The sequence below is a fragment of the Columba livia genome, chromosome 1 (assembly GCF_036013475.1).
Source record: "Columba livia isolate bColLiv1 breed racing homer chromosome 1, bColLiv1.pat.W.v2, whole genome shotgun sequence".
NCBI lineage: Eukaryota > Metazoa > Chordata > Aves > Columbiformes > Columbidae > Columba > Columba livia.
The window spans coordinates 125,986,312-126,012,609 of NC_088602.1; the positions used below are offsets into that span (position 1 = coordinate 125,986,312).

The following is a 26,298-nucleotide window of genomic DNA, read 5'->3' on the forward strand; positions in this document are numbered from 1 at the left end:
AAAAGAAAAGTGAGATCGCCCTCTGGGGTGTTTTCATTTTAGGAATGAAGAGGGGCTATGGGAATATTGTTAGGACACAACAGTGAAGGATTTCACTGTCATAAAGGGTAACAGAGGGGGCAGCGCTAACATGTGTTATTCAAAATTGGGTTTGGGATTCCTGTCACCTGCCTATTTAACAAAGTCTTTCTCCAGAGGGTCACAGCATCCCAGACCTCTCCTGTAGAGGCAACAATATGCTGAAATGCCTTCACAAATATCCCAACAAAAGCAGGCACACTGGATTTACTGTTCTTAATATTTCTAAGATAAAAATTAAACAGACTGTATTAATTTAAACAAACCTCATTCCAGACGACATCATCTATACAAAAGCATACAGAAGGGCACAAGCCCCAGAAAAACAAAGCAATAAAAGAAAAACCTTTTCAGGTCCTCTTTGACAATTGCCAGCTTGTCTTTCCTTTTTGTCTCTGACTCAAGTCTCGCCCATGACCATGCAACTGAACTTGTGAAGACACCTCTAAGGATGGCACCTTCCGTCTCCATTTTCTCACTCAGACACTACCAAAAAACACCCCTCTGAAAGCCTCCCCCACTGTGCCCCACTCTGAGGTCCTTGCTTTGCCAGGGAGCAGTACCCCAGGTGAGTGGGAGACTGCAATTGCCCCTAGAGTCCAGCTGTCTCCAGTCTCCAGGTGGGTGGGATGCTGGTGGAAGGTTTGGCATCAGCACCATTGGGGGAAGGAGTCCTCTGTCTGTCCTTCTGCTGCTGTGTTCAAGAAGCCACGTGTGTTTCTGAGATGTGGTGCTGCTCCCCACTGGTGCAAATCACCCAGCGCTTGCAGGGGAACCTGTCTGAGGTGATGAAGTTTGGGCTCCCACAGGCTGCTCAGCCCCAGTCTTTGGGCTGCTGGCACCAGGACTGACAGACATGGTATCTGCAGGGCACAGGCAGCTGCCCAGAGCAGCCAAGGCAAAACCCATTGTCTCCCTCCCTGAATGCTACCAACCACTTCTCAGCCAAACACAGTCACCGCTGACCAGGCTGGGTCTGAAACAGCAAACCAAAGCAGAGCAAGATTTATTCCAGACCCCCAGGTGCCAGAGCAAGATGCATCCCTCAAAGGGACACATGGCCCTAGCATCACTGAAAACACAGTGTTTCAGGGATGGTAAAGCACTTGCCTTTGGGGCAGGGGTGCTCCCAGTCACACAAAGGTGGGCTTCAGATCTTCCTTGAAATTCACCACAGGCTGGGGCTCACCACAGTGCTCTGTCCAGTGGTCCAAGCAGCCCCTGGGCTCTGTGTCTGTGTCCACGTCTGTGCTGCTGCTGCTCAGGGAGCCACGCGGGCTCTGGAAGCACACCTCGCAGCAGGGCCGGTGGCAGCCGTGAAACATCTCCTCAGAGCTGCTGCTGCTGGAGTCCGAGTCCGGGTAATAGTACAGCGAACGCAGGGAGGGCTCGGTGGGTCCCCTCAAGGGGCCCTGCCGCCGCTGCTGTTCCCGCGAGGTGCATGGCGAAGCACCCTGGGACTCTGGCCATCCTGGCCACCCCTCTGGCTGCAGGCAGACCTCCCCAGGGGTGGCTGGAGGGGACGACGCTGGCTGAAGGAGCCCTCTGCCAGCCATCTCCTCTCCCCTTCCCAGGGAGATGTGTGCTGACTCCCCACGGCCACAGCCACCTTCCTCCTTCACCCTGCGGCTGGCACAAGGGGACATGTGTCCAGGGAAGTGGGTGGAGGTGATGGGCAGTGGGATCTTCCGCCGCCGCCTCGCCAGATGGGGGCTGAGGGGTGTGTGAATGCCTGGGTAGCCCTCCTGGACCCACCATGTTCCTCTCTGCTCGCCTGGGGGACCCTGGCTGCCACGTGGGGGTCCCCCAGGTAAGGCTGGGCTGTAGGTTTTGCCATCCAGGCTCAGCTCTTGCAAGATTTCCCGCAGCTTCTCGCTGCTCACATAGCTGACTTTGGGGGACAACTTCCAGGCCACGCCAGCTGAGATGTCCTGGCCCTGCAGCTGCTCCAGAGGCTGCCCCTGCCCCGCAGGTGTCTCACGCTCTCTGGTGTCTTTCAGGCCACGTTCAACGCTGTCCCCCACATCAAAAAGCAGCACCCGAGAGCAAACAGGATCGTGGCTCACATGTTTCTGGTGGTCCTGAGCATCACTGCAAAGAGGTGATGTACACAGCAACTGGGGTGGCTGCCACCTCTCCTGTTCTGGATCTGGGGAGCAGTGGTCCCCTGGCGCATCTTTGTGCCTTCCCAAGCTCTGGCTGCAGGAACCCGCTGGTGGCACTTGAGGGTTGCAGCCACTCTCTGCAGACATCAGCCTCATCAGCTTCTCCTTGGCGCTGCTCACTTGCTCCTGCAGGCTTTCGATGACGGCGTTTTTCTGCATCAAACAAACAAGCCTGTCAAGTGCGGGGTGAGTGAAGGGTATGAAAACACCACCAGTGTGGAAGCAGGCGCTGCCAGAAAAAAGTATTGCCCCTCTCTGCATGGAGAGGTGCTCTGAAGCAGTGCAGCAGCAGGCCTGCAAGAGCCGCACCAGCAGCATGTGTGACCTTGTCTTCCCCTGGAGCCCCCTCAAACCCTCACAAAGGTGGGTACAGGAAGATGGGCAGCAGGACAGGCAGCTCTGTGAGCTGGGGTGCTCCTGCCCCTGCAGTGTAGGTGGGGGAGCAGGTGTCTGGGGGCTTTCCTGAGATGGAGCATCTGCCCTCTAAATTAACTGTGTTTGACCGGGCTGTGGGAACCAGGCTCTCCTTTTCACTCTCCCTGTTTTTTTTTGAAACAGGGATCTTGCCTACATTTTGGCACTTTAGGGTGTGGAGTGATGTGACAAAGTGGCTCTTCCTCTCCAAAGGGAAGAGGTCAGAGGGGGAGCACCAGTGTGGACTGGGGTGTATGGAAGGGCAGCTCCCCCTGCAAAGCCTTCAGCCTACAAAGGGAAGGGGAGAAGCCGACATGGCTGAGGGGGCCTGGCAGAGCCCCGTACCTCAGTGAGCAGCCGCTTCATGGAGTTTTTCTCCCCTATCAGCTGGTAGAGCTGCTCCTCGCTGCACATCGAGCGGCAGCTCCTGCTCGGGCTGGTGAAATATTTTGCCATATGGCTCACGGTTTGGCTTTCTTCTTCAAAGGCTTTCCACTGCTTGAGCTGGGGAGTGGAAGAGGGCGTTATCGGCGCGGTACGCACAGCCCCTGCTGACGTGGCAGGAGGCAGGCACAGCTCCAGCACGAAGGAGACAAAGGGACCAAAGGGATGGAGAGGGCAGACAAAGGCAGGGTGTGACGGAGGAGCAGAGACGGGTGGTGAGGGACGGCTGGGCGAGGGGCTGTGGCGTCGCTTGGAGACTCCCAACCATCTGAGCCCTGCCCTGTCCCTGGCTCCAGCTTCTCATGCAGAGAGGGTGGGCGCCTGCCTGCGCTGCAACCCCTAAGCATGCTGTAAAAGCCCCTTCCCCCTTCTCCCCACTGCCTGACTCTGTGACAGACAAAGACAGTGTCACGCACGCCTCTTTATTCCCAAATCACCAGTGACAAGCTGAAAAACAGCAACGCTTAGTATCTGTTTTCTCATCTTGTGTCTGTGTGAAAGCCTCGCGCAGCCCAGCTCCAGCTACTCATCGATCTCGGATGAGCAATAGAAGAGCAAGCCCACTAGGAAAAACAAGTTGATGAATTAAAAGATCCAAGTTAAATAAAACGTTCAAGGCCCCCAGGCTACAGCAGAAAAAATGGTGCAGGCAGAGTGCAAGTACAGCTCATCAGCTCCTCCACCCTCACCCCGAGAGACCTCACGCTTGGCAGAGCACCATCAGGAGGCTTGGCACTTGTCAGAGGAGGTTTGGATCCCACTCCCATGGGCTGGTCACCTAGTGGGCTGGGACTCTGCATCAACTGAAGTAGAAAGGGACCTCTAGAGATCATCTAGTCCTACCATTCTGCTGAAGCAAGGACCAGGCTGCCCAGGACCATGTGCAGCTGGCTCCTGTATATCTTCAAGCAGAGAGACTCCACAACCTCTCTGGGCAACTTGCTCCAGTGCTTTACAATTTTCACAGAAAAACAAAACAAAACAAAACCAACAACGTCTTTTTCTGATGTTTAAACAGAACTTCCTGTGTTTCAGTTTGTGCCCATTGTCCCCTGTCCTGTCAGTGGACACTACTGAGAAGACCCTGGCCCCCTCCTCCCTACTCCACCCCCACAGGAATTTATGCACATTGGTGAGATCCCCTGAGCCCTCTCTCACACAGATCTCCTCTTTCTTCAGCTTCATTTCTTCCTCCCTTTCTCACCTCATTTCCTTGAGCCCAAACATCCCTCCAAACATAACACTGAGTAAACAACTGTTTCCTCTCCCTGTAACAATGGGAGCATTTTTCCCACTAATGTCATGGCCAGGCACACCAGGCTGCTCCTGGAGGACACAGGAAGCTGAACAGCCTTGCCTTGCCACAAAAGGCTTCCTCAAAACACCTCCATGTCCTCCCCCTCACTTGCAGCGAAGCCCAGCTTCCTCCTCCACGCAGAGAAGGACAGCCTCCCCTGGGAACCACCTCTGAGCCAGGCCAGGCCATCTGGATTGCCGGACCCCACCTCTGTCCCTGCTGTGGGCAGAAACCCTTGGTGGGGTATGGGGAGAGGACAACTGCATGAAGGACTGACCCTGCCACCCACATGGAAGAGGAGGAGGAGGGCAGCAGCCACATGTGCCCTCTATGTGGCTGCCACCCGCAGCACATTCTTGCAGGAGGGTTTCTGAGCAGCAGCTCTGCAATGCGCCTGCACTCCGGGAGGCTCAGGGGACTTGCTTGGGGAAGCAGAGCCATGGGGGCTTGAAGGATGAGCTAAGTGGGTGAATCCAAACATTTGAGGAAAGGAGGAAAATAAGCGCTTTAGCCCACACAGCTGCTGCTGTTGTTAAACTCTGAAAATGTGCCTGTTTTCAGCCAGGTGGCGGAACAGAGGTGGCAGTGTACCTGTGGGACAAAGATGAAGCAGTTGATCGTAGTTGTACACACGAAGATGCCTCCAGAGGTAAAGCCAAACACCAAGTTGTGCCAAGTGCAGAAGAAACGGTGAACTAAGCAGACAGTGCCAGCAGCCAGGAAAACGAGATTGACCCCGACGATGAGCGTCAAGGACTGGTTGACTGGTGGGGAGCTGACATTGTCGGTCAGACCGGCCAGGTAGGTCCCATACAGCAGAAGGATACTCTGGAAGCAGAAAAAAGGTTTCCAGAGTGTGGAAAATTACAACCTGACGGTGTTGTCATCTCCCACCTTGTACCGAGCCTGGTGAGCTCAGATACACTCAGCGCAATCCTAATTAATGCTCTTTGATCTATGATGCAGACTTTCAGTGCCGGGTGGTGATGCCACAGCAAAGGCCTGTCATGCTGCGGCAGGTCAGATGTGGGGCTGGGGAGAGAGTGCAGGAGCCAAGGGGCTCTGGGGGTCCTGACCGAGGGGTGTGGGGAGCCAAAGGTCAGGTCAGCAGGAGATGCCATGGAGCAGGGCACAGCTGGGAGAGACAAGATGTGAAAACCTCCCCTTGGGCATCTTGGAGCAGGAGCAGCAAAGATGGACATAAAAGAGTTGGAGGTCCCTGCAGGGGAGCAGCAGTGGGGGGACAGCAGCGACATACCTCTGAAGGAGCAGGAAGGAGATTCAGAAAGACACTCAGAAGGAAAAAGCGAGGCAAAAGAATTGGAGGTTTAGACTAGAGGGAAGAGGATGTCCTTGGAGCCTCTTTAAATAGAAATCCAGGAAACTAACAGGTGCAATTCTTCTCCCTTCCCTTTGCCATTTCCTGCCTGACTAGCAAGGGTGGAAGGAGCTATAGAAGTGCTCTGTACACAGAGGTCTTCTCCCTCCTGGAGACGGTCAGTTGTTTCAGAGCAGACATCCTCACCACGCTGCCCCTTAAGCGTCCCACATGTGCATCTTTCCAGTATGCTCAGGATTAAACTAACCAGCAGGCTGAATCCCTCCTTTCCCAGGTGTCACCAGCAAGAAACAGTCTGTCTCTGTAGCACAGGGCATGGTCTGCTTCCAGGATCATTTGGAAATACCATATAACAAAATCCTTGCTCCTGCAAGGACCCAGAATACAGGGAACAGGACTTTTACATTATTCCTGTGATTCCCAACTGTCGGCCTTCTACTAAGAGACGTTAAATTGTTAGTTGGGCAACGCAGATGATCTGTAGACCTTTCTGGACCCATCCATGCTGTGGCTGCTTGATGACCAGGATGGCTACTGCCAGGGTTGGGGTCTGGATGGACACTCTTGCAGGCAAGAGAGGGTCACGTCCATGGTCTTTGGTGAGACTCCCAACTTCAGAGCACCACAAATTCTCAAGGAAGTGGTTGTAATAGTGAGACCTGTCTCACTGGGAACTAGGCTGACACCCGACCCTGCTTTGTAGGATCAGTGCTGAATGGGAACCATGTTCACCACAGGGAACCTCCAAATATACCACCCAAAGGCAAGCCAGCTCCTAAGATGTGAGCAAGAAAAAAACCAGCACCAAAGTCCCATTTAAAATTCATGTAGTCTGTCTGGGACATAGACAACAGTACTACCGTCTGGTAAACTAGGACATTCAATAAGCACAGGGCTAATTTTTTGGTTTGTTTGTTTTAATCTTGAGCAGAGGACTTTGCTCCTAATTCCAGGCATGTCCTTGGCAAGTCATTTCTGTTCATCGCTCTATGCCAGTAAAACCATAATACACTGAGCGGCTTCACAAAAGGGCTGAGCACATTAATGCTGTTGAAGGTAAGTGCTATGTACACGCAAAGATAGAGCCTGCTCTCACATTAGTGTAAATCCAGACTAGCTCCAGAGAAACCACTAAAGAAATAACTCCATGACCCCCAGAAGGTACGTAGGACCAGGGTCAGGTTCAGTGAAAAGTACCTGTGACTGGGAATGGGGATGTTTCACTCGAAAAAGCAGTTTGTAGGAGCTGTAAGCAAAAGCACTACCCGTCTATGCTCTTAACACAAACTCTGCATAAAATAAGAGGTGGAGACAGCACTGACGGCCCAGGGACTGCCTGCAAACCTTGGCATCAAAGTCCTTTTAAGGACAGGTTCGACTAATGTCTTTAAAATGAAGTGTAGAGGGAAGAAGGACTTGGCTGTGTCATGAGGTCTCTTCCTGCCCTTTTTCCTATGATTTTGGGTAGATGGTCAACGAGTGTTATACTACAGTGAGTCAGAAAGGAACTGTCTGTACTGCACGCAGAGAAGGAGCCGTTCCCAAAGAAAGGCTGTGATCTCACAGGCTTCAACATCAGCTTTCTGAAATGCATCCAGCCTCTGCCAACCCAGAGACACATGAGACCACAGATAATTACAGCAATAATTATACCTATGTAGTTACATCAGTATAACTAACTCTGCTGGAATAAGAATGGCCATGTGCAAAGCTACACCAGTGAAAGTGTCCCTCAGTGGTATAATTAAGCTGATAGACGTCCTGTAAAGGTAGGCACCAAGCACTTGTCGTCAGCACCTCCCTCATTTGGAGTCAGAGAACTCGAGATGAACTGCAAAGTGCATCACAGCAGCAGCCAGTCATCTGAGGGTTTATGAAAAAAGCGTGGAGGGTTGCAGGGGGAGAAATAGAGAGACAGTATGTGCACAGTGTACGCCAAAGAGATGGTGAGGCAGGAAGAAAGCGGCTAAAAGGGCTTTTACCAGGGAATGAAAGAAAACATCAAGATAGGAAGGACCAGGGATGGGAGGGCTTTCAAGACCAACAGCAGTGGCTGGAATCCGTGATAGGCATATAGCTTGTGAGGGCAGTGAAACTATAATACAAATGCTGTTATACAGTTTAGGCTGTGAGACTGGGAGGAGGCGAGAATCCATAAAGAGGTTACGTACCTTAAACCCTAAGATGAGAACGAGCCAAAGATCGGAATAAAGAGACGCGCAGGACTGCACCCGGCTGACGGAGCAGGTCATGCCTTTCTCTGTGGCCTAGGAGGCAAGGGGAAGGTAGAAGTGAAGGCTCCTGCCCCAGCCCGGGAGCAGACACAGACCCATGGGCAGACAGAGTACGCATCTGAGTGAGTCTCCTCTGTGAATTCCTAAGAAGAAAGAGCTAGTGCTGCCAGGGGCAGAGGGTTAAAGTGAAGAAGATCTGGGCACTCTGCTGCTAACACGGCTGGTTAAACCTTTCTCCAAAGCATTTGCAGATGCTATGGAGCTCTCCCGTGTCACCAAGGTGACCTGTATAGACCTGCGAGTTTTCCAGCGCACCCTCATCTCTGTAATAGACCAGACATAAACCCAAATTGGAATGCCTAGAAGGATTTCCAGCTTTTCCTTTTTTTTTTCCCCCAAATGGCACCTCCAAGTGCCTGACCATCATCTACCAACTTTGTCCACAGAGATCAGACAGGACATGGTGCAGCCCTCCCTTGTCCCTCTTCATCCTTTTACCCGCAGTGAGATGCTGAGGCTTCGGAAGCACTGGACTGGATCAGAGAATACCCAGGTCAAGAGCAACACGGCATCTGCCAGCACCAATGCTGCCACCATTGCCAGCAACTGGAGGTCTTTGATAATCTGCAAACATGCAAGAAGTAAGTGTTACTGTGGGGGGCAAATAGACACCCATAACCTCCATCCCCTTGGATCTCCTTCTGGTTGTTTCTTACAAAGGACATGTCCATCCTAATACCTCACCCAGAGTGGAGTCCAGCAGCACACCTATATCTGAGTCAGCCACAGCTCCCAAATTCTTAGACACCTAATATGACTTGGGACCAAGTATAAACCCTTCCTGATGGTGTGTCTAGCTGGTAAATGCTATCACAGAAAACAGCTCTTCCGAAACAAGAGTACCATCCCTTATCTCTTATGCCCATTTCACAAGCAGAGACAAAAAGGGTGGGGAAAAAAAAAGCTGTTAGGATTATTATTTTGCAAGTTTAACACAGATCCCGGTGCCTCAGGAATGGGAGTCCTTGCTGGTTCCTGGCTCCCCTGCAAACCCTCTTGTCTCACCTTTCATCCAAGACCATTTTTTTTGCTCTTGGAAAGTGCCCACTGAAAGCTCTTAGTGCCCTGTTACATGCACAAATTTATATAGGCGGCTCCCATTTCCCTCCCAGCTGCTGTATCTGCTCCCTCCAGTGCTGCAGGGGAGTACCCAGCGCTACCTTCCTCCCTTCAAGAGGAGATCAGATGCATCTGAGGACGACCCTACATCAGATGCCCTTGAGGATACCTGGTTTATTTTCATTCCGCAAAAATAATCATCCCAAACCTGGACACAAACACCAGCGTGTAGCATAATGAAGGCACATGGCCAGCGTAAAATGAGAACAAGACCTTGCTTGATGATGGGGCCAGGACTCCGCTGGGGAACAGGCAGCCTGGCAGGGCACCCACTTGCCTGTAGAATAGAAAAGCTCCTGCCTTGTTGTGCAGGAATAATTGAGGAGCCTGCGCCCAGCCAGGTGTGCAACCAGACCTGTGGTTGTGGCACCCATCCCTGTCACGTGCTGGTTCTACCTGCTATCCTGCATTGCTGGTGTTTGCCCCCGTTGAGGAGTTTGTCCCCCACCCCCGGGGTGCCGTGTACTCACCACCCGCTTGTCTGGCACTCTCTGGGTGAACACCTTGTAGAGCCGCCAGCTTTTCCCCAGGACAGGGCCAAACACCAGGGAGGTCCCAACACACAGCAGGCAGAGCCGCACCTGATGGGGGGCAGTGGGAGGGGGCTGAAGGGGCAGCTGTGAAGCTTGCAGGGACACCCCGCACCCTCCCACCCAGGGATGCGATAAAGATGGGTGAGGATGCATCTATGGTCTTTTGGCTTCTGAAGGGTTATATTGGACACTAGAAAGCTGACCACAGGGTGAAATAAATTAAAAGGTGTGTATGCCTCTGCAGGCACGCCTGCTGCCTGCATTTTTCTCCCCACTCCAAGGGGCTCCTGTTGGAGGAGCAGGCAGGGAGAGCCAGGCAGCTAAAGGAGGGGAGATTCATGCTAGACATGACAAAAATATTTTACAGAGGGTAGTAAAACACTGGCAGAGGTTGCCCAGAGAGGTGGTAGATGCCCCATCCCTGGAGACATTCCAGGCCAGGCTGGATGAGGCTCTGAGCAACCTGATCTAGTTGAAGATGTCCCTGCTCATCGCAGGGGGTTGGACCAGATGACCTTTAACGGTCCCTTCCAACCCAAACTATTCTATGATTCTATTGCATTTCTACAAGCCCAGCAGCCTGCCTGCCTGTGGGGCAGGTGCCACAGGTGCTGCCCTCTCCCCTGGGCACCCACTTTGCATCAACCCTGGTGCTGCTGTGGTTTGCACAAACAGCGAAGGCCATTCAGACAGAAAGCATGTGGTTGCATTTTGTGTATGTGGAAGCCACAGCCACAGCCTGGCCAAATGCACCCAGCAGCGAGGTGGCGACAGGCTGCAGCTAAGAGAGAGCGTGTTCAAACATGCATGAACATGCACGTGTGTGCATATGTGAAGGCACCCGTCCCAGCAAACCACCCGCTCACCTGAATAAGCTTTTCCACTGAGCCTCCGGATGGCAGGCTCTGCTCCTGAATCCCAAAGAGGTAAGCACTAGTGTAAGTCAAGCCACTGCCCAGCAGGGTCACAATGTTCAGATTGGGGCTGGACATCTTCACAATCCTCCAGGAAACAAAGCAGGGAAGGTGGTGACAGTTACTGAGCGTCATGACCTGGCAGCACAGGGGCAAGGTCCCCTTACAGGAATGGCTATAAGGAATGCTGAAACACTGTCCCCCCCAGCCCCTGCTGTTCACAGCTCTCCAAAAGCCCACCCATTGCTCCATGGTGCACACCCCATCCTCTCCCCTGTATTGCTGGGCTGCTTCACTAAGTATTTGCTTTGCCCTACCCCAGCTTTCCTGTGGGACAGCAAGATCCCTTCTCCCTAAAACAGAAGGGTACCAGGCTTGCTCCATGGCACCTCTACCCCCTGTATGGATGTGCGGCACAGAAAAGCATCCCTGAGGCAGCTTCAGCCAGCGTTTTTATGGACAAAACTGTGGGAAGCCATGGGCTTTTGGCAGCAAAGCAGCCAGGGTCACCACAGCTAGGTCTCTCTGCTACCAGTGCCCATACCAGGCATGCAAATCTGTGCAGCAGGGCCACCATGTCCCACGGCCACATGTCCCCACAGTGCTACCAAGCCTCATGGTCTCGCAGGGGACACACAGCACAGTATCCAGCTCAGCCCCCCACGCTCAAGGCCAACATCTTCCTCCATTGTGCTCTGATGTAAAGCGGCAGAAGTGGAAAACCTCACCAGCACAGCCTGGGGTGACTGTCCCCAGCAGCAAGCTTTGGGTACAGCAGCTACTAATGCCTCCAGGAACAGGCTCTTCCCACTGCTTCTTCCTTTGAGGAGATACCTCCACCCTCAGCACAGTCTCAACGTCAGGAAGCTGCCAGCAATGTTCAGGTTACAGCTTCTCCTCTGTAATTTCACCCCATCACTCACAATCCTGCCACCCCCTGCATAGCTCCGTCCCTTCTATCTCCTGCTAAGTCATTGCATCTGTCTACCCTTGAGCTCCTTCCTGTCTTGCTGCCTCGCAGACACAGAGCCTGGGATTCAACCTGGCTCTCTCCCTCCCTGTCTTCTTTGCCTTGCCTCAGCCCCTGGGGAAAGATATTCATCAGCTCAACCTCCCAGCTGCATGCTGAAAAAGGTCTCCTTTGCCCTCCCAGGTTCAGTAGGCAGACTCGTATTTATTTGCTGCAGTGCAAATAAATAACACACATTCATCACAGCTTCACTCTGAGGATATATTCAGGGACCTAAATAATTTGGTAAACAACTAAGGTGGCCAGTGAACTCAACACCACTCTGCAGGTCATGCAGGTCTGCACCACCACAGGCACAGGGCTCAAGATAAACCCTCCCGAGCAGGACTCTCCTGACAGTATGGCAGTTATAAGGAGCCTTAATTTAACACAACCAGAGCCCTGGAACAGCAGCAGCCTGGGCTGCACTCAGATGCACCTCTCCACAAAACAACAGCCCACAGAGCACAAAGGCTTTGCCAGGTGAAGCTTGGGAGAGGGATGTGTCTCTATGGGGGAAGCAGTTGAGAGACCAATGAAGCTGAGGAGAAGGTGGCAAGGAAGCAGGTGAGACATCTGGAATTGCTGAGGAATGCTAAGCGCTGGCTGAGACAGTTTGAGCTACTATGCTACTAGCTACAAGTTTGAGGAACTAGATGACTAGATGGACTAGATGATCTTTTGAGGTCCCTTCCAATCCCTGACATTCTGTGAATTTGCGAATCACTGAGCCTTTTACTTGATATATGCTGCATTCAAGGGAGCAGGAATTTTACATCCCTTGTGCAGGCTGAACAGCACCAAGGAAAGCCTGTTCTCACCATCAGCTTCTCTCATCAGTATAGATCATATTCCCCACCAATACGGACAACCACCAATATCTAAAAAGGTTAAGGCATATCTTTCAAACTCCAACTGGTCTAACGGCAGGAAGGATATGTGCACACTGTGGAGAGCTTGATGGCTGTCCTCATGGAGCTATGCTGCTCACAGTGATGCTCTCAAGACTGCGGAGTAGATAAGGAGATCAGCTCTCTTTCTGCTTACTCCTGTTGATGGTTTTATTGAATAGCACCCTCTGAATGAGACCACGCACTGCTGCCTGTGCCACACCGAAGCACATCCATGCTCTGTCTTGTTCACAGCTCCCTGATTCAAGGAGGAAGGGAGCAGTCCCAACAGGATTGTCTCCGCCAGTGATCAACACCAGGTGTGTGGAGAAAGCTGCAATATCCCTGGCATTGCCCTTTCTTTCCTATGCTGCTTCTTCAGGCTTGTACCTTTCAGATCCTTAGCTGTCCATCAGCTCAGAGCCTGGCCCTGAAGGAGCCCGACCCTGCTGCCCCAGCCTGGGGGAGCTTTCATGGCAGAAGAAGGAAGCCCTTACCTGTTTTTCCTGAATCGAATTGTGAAGACAAGAAAGAAAAGTGCTAGCAGGACTCCTCCGGTCAGGAATGTCCACACAACTCCCAGGAGAGCAGCAGAGAAGGATGGGGAGCTCTTCCCAGTACGGTCAGATGATGTCTAGGGGAGGAAAAAGGCATGAGGAGGAAGAGGATGTTGCTGGCATGGTCACTCCCACGGGGGCTCCTGCTCAGGCAGAAAGGACTCTAAACCACATCTCCCAAACCCCTCCTCATGAGCAGACATCCTGGCACTAGACCAAGACCTGGTGGCAGGGCTAAGGAGATGTGCGTAGACAGGACATATGTGCTGCCATTTGATGAGCGCACAGGAAGATAGGGCAGCACAGGAGCCCTCTTCTCACGGCCAGCTAGCCAAATACATAATAGAGCCATACAAGTGACTCATAAACCTCAGGCAGGCCTGGTCATGGGAGAGAGGAAAATGGGTGACAGTTCCCCGCTGTCCTTCTCTGGAAATAAACCTCTGGAGAAAGACCTCATGGTACCCCAGTTTGTGGCATGCTTCTTTGGAAAGCTGGATAGGGCATCCACGGCTGACCCCTACATGCAGCAGATAACCACCCAGACAGCTGACGTGACGGGGAACCAGCAGCAGAGCTGCCAGTCGGTGCAGAAAACACAGAAAAGGGAGTGGGACAGCGTTTTTCAGATGTGTTACGCTGTGACACACCGAGCTGGGCCGCACCCGTCTCCCAGCTGGCTGGAAACTAACTTGGTCCAAGGCAGACATCAGCTGAGAAATGGCTTTTGAGGGACACTCCCAAAGCAGGTACAATGGAGGCACCTCTCTCCTTGCACACAAGCGACCTTGTGGTTTTAAGTGTCCATCTAAAAATATTCTCTACTTGCTCCCTATTAACATAAGATGGATAAAATAGTCCTACATGAAACAAGAACCTTTTTCTGCTACAGATCTAGAATACTCCAGCATTTTTAACAGGATGTGGATGTGTGGGTTCATTCACATATGCTATGTGTGCATGTTACTGACTTTTTTTTTTTCCTTAAAAAAAAACCCAACAAAACCCCTTTACTTTTACTTAACTGCTGGTGCATGCCTTTTAAGGGGAAGGAGGAGGATGGAGGATGAGCTGGGATCACACACCTCCTCACTCCTCTGTTGCGAAGTCCTTTCCCAGGTATTCCAGTTCACCTGCATGCTATTACTCTGGCAGAAAACTATTTTCCCAACTGCTGCCACCCTGCCGAACTCCCAATTCTTCCTTCAAGGTCTGAGTTGTTTCTACTTCTAGCCTTGCTAGAAATAACTGCAGTGAGAAGTAAGGCAGTCATTTTGAGCCAATGCCTCTTCCCCCTCTTCACTAGCCTAGCTCCATCTCCTCTGGGTGAGCAAGAACAAGGCACAGCTTAGAGAATTAAAGCCAACACATAAGTCTTAAAACAAAGATGTGTCACGACCACGATTCCTGGCAACTCGCATGCTGGGACAGTGCTGAGACTGCTGGGTAAGGCAAACCCCTGGCTGGGAGAGGCAGCCAGCGAAGCGCCGATGCTGCTGCTGCGTTGTGCTGGGATACAGCTGCACGCAGGGCTCAGCCTCGCTTTGCAGCACCATGAAGGGACCGCTGGGGAGACATTCATCTCCCTCCTGCAAACTTCTCCCTGTCTCCTGTTCCCTCTCCCCATTCCCCAAGGCATCTTTTGGCTCTCTGGCAAATAAAGACCACACCAGACGGTTGAAATGGTCAGCCAAGTCGGTCCCCTTGCCCTTACAGCAGGACTTGCTCTGCAAAAAACCCATCATTCAGAATGAATCAGGGCCATCTTGCCACCTGCCTGGAGCTCAGAGCAGCTGTTGGGGCTGGTCGTGGCTGGCACGAGGCTGTAACACCACCCTGTTTCTGCATCCTGCCTGGTCGAGCCTGAAGGTAACACCTGGCTTTTGCCAGTAAGGTGAGCAGAGCAGAGTCAGCATCCCAGAGCTCCCACACTTCACTCCCAGCTGCATCCCCCAGCAGTATCTTTACACCTCTGCCTGCTGCCAAAAACACTGATGCACCCTCTTCCCAGCAACCACCAAGGAATCCTTAACACCCCTGCAGTCTCCACCTTTCCTTTCCCAACAAACACCTCTCCACCCCAACTGCTGTTTCCCTGGATGTTGATGCTACTTGAAGTTGATTGAGCGCTTCATTTGCTGCTGAGTGGAGTAAATCCTGGCCCTAGCAGGGGGAATATTAATTGTAAGGCAGCTGCCAGGGCCAGAGGAGCCAAGCAGCTTATGGTCTTCTAATTAAAGGCCCGTGGTCGTACAGGATGCAGTGGGGAGCCAAGCAGGCCAAGCCTTGCTGGTCCGTCCAGCAGCTTCAAATGGAGCCAACTGCAACTAAGTGCATCCCAGTGTCATTTCTACTGGCTTAGTGATGGGGGGGAGGTACCATTTATTATAGAGGATTACATTTAATTAAATCCTGCTCTATTCATATTTGAAAAGCACTTTGAAGTTCCAGGGGATGGGAAAGGCCAAGGGCAGAGGAGGCCATTCCAGGCCACTCCTAAGCAGCTGTCACACTGGCCGACATACAGGAGAGCTGCTTGACACAACTTGACTGTCGTGGCTGCCTCCTCACCTTCTGCCTAACTGCTGGGTGTCATCTAGGCAGGGCTTGTTTTGGAGGCCATCCCAGCAGGATTGCTTGGGAGCTGTGCCTCTGTGCCCCCTTCTCCATCCCTCCACCCAAGTCCATTTCTTTGGAGCAGACATCGTATCCCAGAGCACTCCCCTGCCTCTGTACGTACCACTGTGACAGTGCAGAGCTCCTGCAGTGCCTGCCGCTGCTGCTCCTGGCTGCTAAAACTGGAGCTGCCATCACAGAGCTCAGAGCAGTTGAATCCCGGCTCCATAGCACATCCTCAGCCGTCATCCAGCCGTACCTTTGGCCCTGCCAGAAGAATGAGGGTCAGCTTTCTCAAGCAAGAAGAAGCCTTTGCCACATGCTGGACCTCCCCCCATCAGCAGGGCATAGGGAAGGGGCCTGGCAGCCCAAGGCTGAGCTTACCCAAAGCGATGCCACGCACATCCAGAGCTGGGATGGGGAGCGCCCACCACCCAGTGTCCCTCAGGGTGTCCTCTGTGGTGAGGCAAGTCAGCCTAGGGGGTGGGTCCCTGCAGAGCGTGGTGGCATCCTGAACCCTGCTACACCAGCCTGTAAATCAAGACACGCTGGCATCATGGCAGCCCTCAGTCCCTGTATCCCAGCTGCAGAGCCAAAATGGGGTGCCATGCCAGTCCAAGCTGGAGCATGGAACCCCAGCACCCCCAAGCTCACCACAGCTTCCCTCTGCCAGCATGCTTTCCTGCACTGGTGCAATTTCAGGGAGTCTCTTTGCAGGTCCCCTCCCAGCAGCCACTGCCCATTTCCTGACATGGTACCTTCTTCCAGCAAAGAACCAGCAAGTGAAGACAACAACAAACAGCAACAAGTGTTGCCATCACCTAATGGAACCTAAATCCTGGCCTGGGTGAGCAGGGGAGGAACACACTTGAATGACACATGTCCCAAAGGGTTTTGGCTAGCTCAGCCCCAGCAGCAGCCTGGCGAGCTCTTTATTAAAAAGATTTAAAAGCCCAGCATCTCTGTGCTCCCCAGCCCTCCCAGTGCTTTGGCTGCCAGGTATTGTCCACGCCTGCACCCGCTCCCCTCGCACCACCTTTGCCTCTGTTCCCTCTTGCGTTTCTCTTTTTGGTGGGGATTTTAATAGGCCTCATTACCATTTTAGACATGAGGTCATACTTATCCTCAAGCATCCTTACTCAGTTACTATTGTCACCGGTTTTAATTAGCTTCCAGTGCACGACCATGAGCAAGTCTCCCGTCGTTAGCAGCTGGGGAGGAAACGCAATAGCTCACTCCCTATTTGCTCCTAACAACAGGTGGGAGGAAAAAAATTATCCATATCATGCTCCTTGAGGCTGCTCCCCAGCCAAGCATCCCCTGCACTGGCCGGTGCTCCATCCTTCCCTGCTGCTACTGCCAACATTTTGATCCCCTCTCCTCACAAGTCCTTTATTTGGAAAAACTCCTGTCATTCCATGAGCAAAGAAAGAGTAAATTACAACAAAGCATGGTCACCAGGACCTGGTCTGAAACTTGTCATTCTTCATGTGGGAGAACGAGGATTCGAACACCAGAAAAGATATGGGCATCATTCTCAGCTTGTGTAAACTGATTTTCAACTTTAGAGAAGTCATAAATCCCAGCCTGAAAACATCCGGGTCAGTGGGCCACTCATGGAAAATTAGCAGAGCCACCTCTGAAGCAACAACCGCAATTCCCCCACTGGCAGAAGCCCTGAGGTACCGTGGGTCTGAACACTGTCCTGCCTGCACCAAGACTGCTCCCAGTACAAGATCAGCTCACCACATCCTACAAACACTGTATCACACATTAGCCAGACTTATGATTTTGCATGCATGACAGAGTTTTTTTCCAATAGCGCTGGTCATACTTATCACAGCCAGTTCCATCAAGCCTCTCCCTGTCGCTAGCTTATAGCAATCTGTCGTGGCACTTCTCTCACAGCACGACCACTTTCTAGAGGCTTCCATGCCCTTCATTGCTCAGGCTGAGCTATCAGACAAGGGTACAGCTGCAGGAGATCTCCAGCTGCTGCAGTGAATGCCAGGTATCACAACAACAGTAGAAATGCAGTGGGCAGGAACAGACAGGCTTCAGGTGAACAATTCAGGGATAATGCTGGTAAATGAGACAGCACATGGAGAGGCTGTGTGCAGTGCCCAGGGTTGGGGGTAGGAGATGGGCACTGAACCTTTCACACTGAGAAAGGCTGCAGGTGAGTGCTGACCAGCTTCCCAAAGGGCTCAAATCCTCCCCATGCCCCCAGGTGTATTTAAGGACACATAATCACCTATAGCCCCTATAACTACCTGTAAACTCCTGCCATGTCAAAGGGGGAGCCCACCTGCCAGGTGGACCACAACCAAGGCTGCCATGAAGCCAACAGGTGTGGCCCTCCCATGGCTCACAAATGGAGATGTTTCCACAAGGACCATCAGTTCAGCCCCCGTTTCCCCAGGAAGCCACCCTTCAGCAAAGGGAAGGAGCCCCTTGGGGTCTCCCCAGACCCCACCCCACTATTCTGCAAACAGCTCCTGTACAACGTTGATAACAAGCCAAGGACAATTAGTGCTCATTAGTATGCAACAAAGCAGGCACTACTGTGGTTGTTGAAAGGCAACAGGCATTGTGAGAGCCAGTAGGAACACTGCTCCATGGCCTGGAGAGCATCCAAGGGGACCAGTCACTGCCCTTCAGCATGAGGTTGGGAAATGGTTGGGGGAACAGACAGCAACACGGGTAGGAAAACACATCCTTAAAATGTGAGGTTCTCTTGAGGGCAGAGATCTGCAGGGTTCTTTTGAGGTTTGCCTTTTTTTTTTTTTAAGGCCAAGATGCACAACAATTCTAGTGTACTGCTTCCAGAGCACCATCTCAGAATAGTTTCAGTTGGAAGGGACTTTCAAAGATCATGTAGCCCAACTCCCCCACCTTGTGTCCCTTGCAGGGACACCTTCCACTAGACCAGGTTGCTCGAAGTCCCATCCAACCTGACTTTGAATGCTCCCAGGGATGGGGCATCCACAGCTTCTCTGGGCAGCCTGTTCCTGTGCCTCACCACCCTCATGGTAAACATTTCCTCTCTTATGTCCAAACCAAACCTACCCTCTTTCACTTTAAAACTGTTGCTTCTTGTCCTGTCACTACAGACTTTGGGAATAAGCCTTTCTTCATTTTTCTAATAGGCCCCTTCTAAGCACTGAAAGGCCGCAACAAGGTCTCCCTGGAGCCTTCTCTTCTCCAGGCTGAACAACCCCAACTCTCTCAGTCTGTCCTCACAGCAGAGCTGTTCCAGCCCTCTGATGATGTTTGTGGCCTCCTCTGGCCCCTCTCCAACAGGTCCATGTCTCTCCTGTACTGAGGCTCCAGAGCTGGACACAGGACCCCCGGTGAGGTCTCACCAGGGCAGAGTAGAGGGGCAGAATCACCTCCCTTGGCCTGCTGACCACGCTCCTTTTGATGCCACCCAGCACATGGCTGGCCTTCTAAGTTGCAAGCATATGTTGCCAGCTCACGTCCAATTTCTCATCCATCAGTATCCCCAGGACCTTCTACACAGGACTGCTCTCAGTCCCTTCATCACCCAAGAGGAGTTATTTCTCATTGCTTGTGTTTGTTACTCCAGAAACATTAGGCTCCCATTGGGTAACTTCAGAAGAAAATTCAGCTCCTAGAAAGAGGAAGGGAAAGGCTTGGGGCATTCACACCTCCTAGTGTTAGCCTGAAGATCACAGAGGGAAAAGGGAAGCCAGAAAGTGATGCTGACTGTAAGTGGAATTTACAGTCATTTGATTTTCAAATAGACATGAGGCAACACCGTGAGAGCAGTTTCTGACAGCCCGCACACTCTGTAGAAGCGGTCACAGCATCAGGCTCAGCCCACCAGCTCTGCTTGCCTTGTCCTCCCCTTGCCACCCTTGGTGTCTGTGGTATTACATCTGCCGGCTGGTTGGGCCATCATGGCTGGTATTTGGCCATGGCTGAGCAACAATGTGACGTTAATAGGAAACAAGTGGCTGAACTACATGAAAAAATATTAGCACCATTATCTCTAACGTAAAAAAGAAGCACCAACTGTTAAAAACAATATTCAGATAAAAGCAATTTGCGGTCATCTCAATGGCTGATCTTCAGGGCTGGAAAACCTATTTCTTTAGATCCTTCAAGACCAAAGATTACTTATCTTCCAATACTGAACAACTAGACTAACACATAAATATCCCTCAAAAAAGATGCAGTTGATGACATCTAAATGCACATCTTGACTGTCAAAGTTACTTCTTCCCTTCAAAGCCTGTCTTTCGAAAAAGGAGAGGAAAAAAAGACTTAAAGAAGCTGAAAAATTGATGCAGCATGTACGGGCCCAGAGCAGGCAGAATGAATGTTTCACCCCAACCGGTTCCTTTTGATCTAGTGTTGAAAGAGAGACTTCTTCCCAAAGAACAAGGCGATGTCACGGCTCAGTGAGTCAAAAGGTGGAAAACTGAAGACATCAAATTGCAGACAACAGAACAATTGCATTCAGAAATGTGCCAGTTTTCATGAGCCCTGTAATCCTGTCTGGTTGTATCGGCCCCAACAGAGAAATAACACACATACACCTCTGCAAGGCTAGTGCAGAGCACATCTGGGGAAGCACATCTGTTGGGGAGAACATCCTGGGAGGATGGCTGTGTGGCCAGCTGCAATGTGCAGCTTTGCTGCATGCCAGAGAGACAGAGAAGAACAACTGGGGGGAAGGACCGATGTGCAGAGAGTGGAGCCACTCCTGCTGCCTTGGGAGGGGATCTTGGCTCACCCATGCCTGTGCTGCTACTAGCACTGCTGGTCAGAGATGGAGGTCTGCTCTGGTGGGGACTAGCCCCAGCTAGACAGGACGCTGGGTCACACACTCAGAACAGCAAGTCGCCTGGATAACTGTTCCAGTGAGACGAATGACACGAGATCGTGTTTTGCAATTCAGAAAATGCTGGCACTTCTGAGAGAGGTTCCTGATTTTCCTTTCTGCTCTTCTTGTCCAACAAGATCCCTCCTTGTTTGATCTGAGAAACCTGCAATATTGCCAACCCCAAGCGATCAAAACAAAACAAAAAAAAAATCACAAGCTAGACTTACTGCAACATCCCCCCCAACTGAGCTAGTTAAAAGTCACAAGTTAAAATATACAGCATATCTGAAGCTTATTTTTAATTTATATTTAAAACTTGAGCATCTAAGTTTTCACACTTTCCCCTGCAAACACAAGAAGAAAAAGAAAGACAACCAAGAAACTCTGCTCATCACATAATCCTAAAACCTGGGTTACAAAGCCTCAGTCCCTGGGAACACTGAGGAGTTGCAAAGCCATCACTCTGCTTCTCAGGAACCATGCCGCCTTCTTGCTCTATCCTGCTCTTTCCCCTGGGATTTCCAGAGGCACCTCCAGGCCTCTCAGAGACCTTCACTCCCGGCAGGCAGACAGACAGCTAGCTCACTGCACAGCTGCACAACGGGTCATGTCACAGTGCCCAAATTGGGTCATCTTTCCCCCCAGGCAGTGTCCCTGGCTATGCTCCTGCCCCGTCACCCATGCCCAGGGTATGGGTGATAAGCACCAGGAGCTGCAGGACCTTGCACTATGCAAAGGCAGGAGATGCAGGACAAGCTGCTTCTGTCTCCCAACACACAGGGGGCTTACAGGGTGACTCTGAAACGTGAAATTCCATTTTTAGTGCAGCTAGTTGCAATTTTGAAGCCACCTATCCATTTCTGATAGCATCTCCCACGATTACGAAGGCAGCCACTTCTGAACAGCAACCTTACTGATCACCCCAGCACTGCATGTCTGTTCACTGTAGGTCCTTCAGCTTGGGAGGATGGCACCAGGCTGGCATGTTTAGCTCTGTGTCTAGTCTTCTTAACATTTTAAATGCAGGTTATATACCCACCCAGCTGTTTTTCAGTTCTGTGGTTTATGTTTTGAATGTAAAAAAACCTCCATGCAAAAAAGCAATGTCTTTTTTCAACCACCACATGGTTCTGCAATGGACTCACCAATCTCCCGCCACAGAGCTGATAAGTCTTTTAACTCTCTGTTGCTGTACAATGATAGTCATATGAGAAATAGAAACAGACTAGATTGCAGATGCTTAAGGGAAGGAAAATTGTGAGGAAATGCCGAGAGCCTTGGGGAGCTTGCCACAGATGAGACCGACATGACCAGACCTGACGAGGAGGCAAGCTGAATACCTGGAACGATTGCTGAGCAACCCTGTGCCATGCAAAGACCCTCCCGGCTGCCCATCTGTAGCAGAAGCTGAGCAGCACATGGATGAAATTAGTGTAAACCTCCAGGTTTCTTGCTCCCTGACGTGGCTGGGAGCCCAGGGGTTGGGACCCTAGCGTCCATCACACTGAGTTCACCGACACTTGCGCTGGGCAGCTCGGCAGGGCTCCCTGCACGGTGCCCAGCCACAGTGGGAAACAGGCAGAAACCCTTGGAAAGCTCCTTCTTAACAAATTTAAGTGACACCGTTGCTAGTGTAAGCCCACCTTTCTGCAGTGAATGAGAGAGGCAGCAGCATCCCTGCTGCAAGACTGCAGTCTCATCACTCAGGGCTAAGGCAGGTGCAGCTCCCCCACCAGAAGCAGGGCAGGGGACATGCCCAAGCACAACTCCCAAAAGATGCAGTGCTGCCTTTTCCCATGGCCAAGCCTCTGACCCCCCACTGGAGGTTGTGGTGTCTAATGGCCCAGCAGCCACGCTGCATGAACAAGGAAACCGAGCAGAAGTTTATCACCACTTTGGGCAGAATCTTGGGGTTTCACTACTCCATAACGACTTCATTAATAATTTCATTTATTAGTGGGAGACCACACCTGTAGGTGCTGTTCTGCCTCCATGGGGCTTTGTCCCCATTTGGCCCCAAGCCAGGAGAGTCCCCATCCTAAGCACCAGGCATGTGGTGGATGACCCGAAAGTGGGGCAGCAGGGGCTGCCTCTCTAAAAACACACGGCCATTTCCAGGCTGAACTGCACCTTCATCAGAAACAGCCCCAGCTGGTTGCATGGCCAGACTGTGTGGCCACCATATCATGTGCCCACAGAAACATGGCTCTTGCCTGCCAGGCTGCCTGGTGCAGCCAGGGAGAAGAAACATTGGAGATGTGCGAAAATGCCCAAGTATCTGCTTCATATTTTGCCATCCCTGCCTCCCGGGCAGCCACTGTGGGTCAAGTGGCGAGCCCCCATCTGTGGGGCTGGTCAATCCCAGATCCCTGCCAGGGATCACTCCCACATCTGAGGGTGGTAAACCAGTGGCAGAGGTTGCCCAGGGAAATGGTGGATGCCCCATCCCTGGAGACATTCCAGGCCAGGCTGGATGGAGCTCTGAGCAACCTGATCTAGTTGAAGATGTCCCTGCTCATTGCAAGGGGGTTGGACTAGGTGACCTTTGAAAGTCCTTTCTAACCCAAACTATTCTATGATCCGTGCCTCACAGGACAAGAATGCTGCAGGACACCCTGTTGGGGCTGTGTGATGCTCACACTTGCCCACTGGCACACTGACTCAAGGCACCATGACATTGTCCCGGCACAGCATCGACAGGTCTCAGTGCTCAGAGCCTGAGGTCCCTGCCCATCCATGTTGCTCATATCGTCCTCTCCTGCTTCCCTCCAGCTACAGACATGACCTCCTTCAGTAAACCGCCTTTCTCCAGGCCATTCCTATCAAATGCCACTTCTTCCCAATTTGTGCATGCACCCCAATACGCTGCTCTGAGGCACCACTCAGCCCCAGGCACCGCTGGCAGCTCCAGCATCCCTCACACCATCAGCTCCCTCTGCCTTGAGGGTGTTTGCACCAGCCTGATGAATTGCAACGGGCTAAACAGCCGTATGGGAAGGTGTAGCCTGCAATTTTTTCCCTCTCTTTACTGTACCATGTTTAGAGAGCTGTCATGAATAAGAAGTAAAAAAGCCTGATGATTTAGTATTTTGATTTACAAGACAGATCTACCTTGTGGTTGAGGTGTGTATGACTTAATTAAAAAGCAGAGGCTCACTCCCACTGAAACTGTTCGCTGCTGAGATATCAAACGCAGAGGAGGAAGAGGCCACAGAAGGGATATTTTCATAAAGCTACTTTTCAGATGAAGCCTATGCCCTCAAGAGCTCTACATTTCACAAGCTGGCAGAAAGGCACAGTTCGTGCAATTAGACACCGGCCCCTCATAGTCTCTGCAGCACCAGCTTGCGTTTTCACAAGCAGGGCTAGGATGGTCGGACAGTCCCAAGCATGATGACAGATGCTAACCATAACAAGGTTGGCATATTTTTCTTTCTCTTTTTTCTAAATTTGGCAGGATTTGGAAATCAAGTGACATCCTGTGTCCCCGAAGGAAGAGACAGAATGGAGCACTCTTTCTCCTCGCCCCTTCTGACTGAGCAGCAGGGAATATTTCCCCCTAGCAGTCAGATCTAATTGAAGGCTCTGAAAGCCCAAGATGTCCACAGCTCATGTATCTCACCTCTTAGGTACTGCAGGCTGCCCAGATGCACCCAGTGATCCCTCGCTCAGGCTTCTCCTCCCTTTGCTCGGCAAAGCAACTGTCCCATCAAGTGACAGGGCCACATCAATGTTTCTAGGAGGTCCACCAGCTGGGGCTCACTGCAGATGGTGGTGAGGCTCACTCGGGTTGAGAGGTACAGCTCCAGAACTGGAGGCACAACTGAATCTGGGTGGAAAGAGCTACTTGTCAACTGTACGAGCACAGGGGTGTGCAACAAGAGAGGGGCACACAATGCCCCAGCACCAGGTGGGTGAGCCGATGCAGTAGATACATTAAGGATGCATAAGAAACGCCAACTGCAACGCAACACTGACAGCTCCTGGTTACCAAGGATCCGGTTTCCTTGGCCTCCTCCCCGCCCTTCTCAGGCTGCAGATCACCTGTGGGGCAGTGGAAAAACCTAGGTCTGGGAGAGAGCTCCATGAGCTGCCCTCCCCAAGACATGCCCGAGCCCCAGGCTGCTGTGTGATGCTCAGCTCCAGCAGCTGCAGAGGAGCAAATGCATTGGGGTGCTTCCTGGGGGACTCTCATCCCCAGCAAGCAGGGGCAGGACCATGGATCCAGCGCTGAAGGGGCACGAGTCCCTCTCTCTCTGTCTCCCCAAAGCGGGCAGGTTGCACCGTGGGGTTGGTTGCAACCTTTCTTCCCCCAAAATTAAATTCAGCAACGCATGCAGCTTGCCCAGGTAGCTGCAGTTTCATTAGAACAAACTAACCAGTGCTGCCACTGCACATCTTTGCATCCTGCAGGATGGCCCTTTTCTATCGCAAAGTGCCGTCAGGCTCCCACTCCCACAGCCTCTTCTACAGCGCTGCTTGGAGCTTCTAGAGAGCTACAAAACACCGGCCCAAGTCCAGCACCAGTTTCAGCTCAGGGGTGAACTCTGGGCACCGCCGAGCCAGTGAATGGCAAAGGAGGAGCGAGTGCTCCATCCCCAAAATGAGACCCCAAACCACGACAGACCCGCTTGGGAGTGGGAGTGCTCGGGGTTCTGCCACCTTTCCCCTCTGGCAACTGCCAGCCCAGCCCCACGGCCTCGCTGCGGTGGGGGTCTCGCAGGGCTGCACCCACGCCACCCCGCTCACCGCAGGGACGGGAGCACGGGGAGCCAAACACTCAAAAGCAAAGAGCTTCGGGGTAGAAAAGCAAGTCGGGAGGTAAACGGCACCTCTCGTCTCAGCCACCCTACCTCCAGCAGGACCGGCTGGAGCGGGGCAGCCCCAACCCCCGCTGCCGGCCTCCCTCGCCCCAGCCCCCCCGAGACCCCGACCCACCTGCGGGGACGGCACCCGGGCGCGGGGTGCGAACCTGCGGGGCTGCCTGCGATGGGCGCGGGGGGGCGAGAGCTCCGTCAGCGGCCGAGCCGGGCTGGGCTGGGCTGGGCTAGGACGGGGAGCAGCCCCCCGCCGCCGGGCGACGCGGAGCTCCGCGCCAGCTGCCGCCCCGCAGCGCCCCGGCACGGTACGGCCCGGCGGAGGCGGGCGGCGGGGAGGGGCCGGGGCGGCCGCGCTCCTCCCGCCCGCCCGGCCCGCGGCTCCGCCGGGACTCCAGCCCCGTTTCCATCTGACCCGGGACAAAACTTCGCAGCGGCGGGGAAAAACCCCGGGGGGCGTTAAACCCTGCTTCACACCGGCGCCTTCTCGCCCTCATAATCATCGCGCCTGCTTCATACAACAGCAGTGTCACCCCCTCCCCAAAACACCTCCCGTGTCAGAGCCCCACCAGCACCCCTCCGGCCATATCTGACCTGACCACGATGCCACGTCCCGTTAGCCCCACGGGCCGTCCTGCATTGCCCCACGGCAATGCCTGTCTCCTGTCCCTGCACCGGGGCTGCAGGTGGGGACACAGCCCGGCCGGTAATAAGCCGTCTGGCTTGGGCCCTCCCTGCAGCTGAGGCAGCACAAAACCCCCACATTTGTGGCAAAACCGGCCGGAGAAGGTGAGTAAATGTGAGGGTGGCCAGCCTGCACTCTGCAACCTGCTTGTGCAGCCCCATGGCTAGTGGTAGCCAACGTGACTACTGCAATAGGTATGTCTGCGTGAGCAACACTCAGTGTCATGTGCACAGACCCACCACCTCTCTCAGCATCCCCGTGCTGCCCATTTCATT

At 52.7% G+C, this 26,298-nt stretch overlaps 1 protein-coding gene across 7 annotated transcripts; it reads right to left on the reverse strand.

Annotated features, from left to right (window-relative positions):
- Positions 1–280: 280 nt before the first annotated feature.
- Positions 281–25,948, reverse strand: GPR156 (G protein-coupled receptor 156). Of its 7 annotated transcripts, none has more exons than XM_065077283.1 (12): positions 25,933–25,948; positions 24,144–24,350; positions 16,054–16,200; positions 15,794–15,936; positions 12,994–13,130; positions 10,550–10,685; positions 9,621–9,731; positions 8,470–8,595; positions 7,909–8,004; positions 4,990–5,226; positions 3,003–3,161; positions 281–2,396 (listed from the first exon to the last, which is right to left on the reverse strand). In XM_065077283.1, exons 4-12 carry the CDS (start codon positions 15,896–15,898, stop codon positions 1,212–1,214), a joined length of 2,292 nt encoding a protein of 763 aa, XP_064933355.1. In that variant the 5' UTR covers positions 15,899–15,936; positions 16,054–16,200; positions 24,144–24,350; positions 25,933–25,948; the 3' UTR covers positions 281–1,211. The 7 variants fall into 7 exon arrangements, with proteins under 7 accessions (XP_064933355.1, XP_064933348.1, XP_064933362.1 ...); XM_065077276.1 differs by lacking the exon at positions 25,933–25,948 and adding an exon at positions 25,460–25,651; XM_065077290.1 differs by lacking the exons at positions 24,144–24,350; positions 25,933–25,948 and adding an exon at positions 25,460–25,651.
- Between the last annotated feature and the right edge of the window lie 350 nt (positions 25,949–26,298).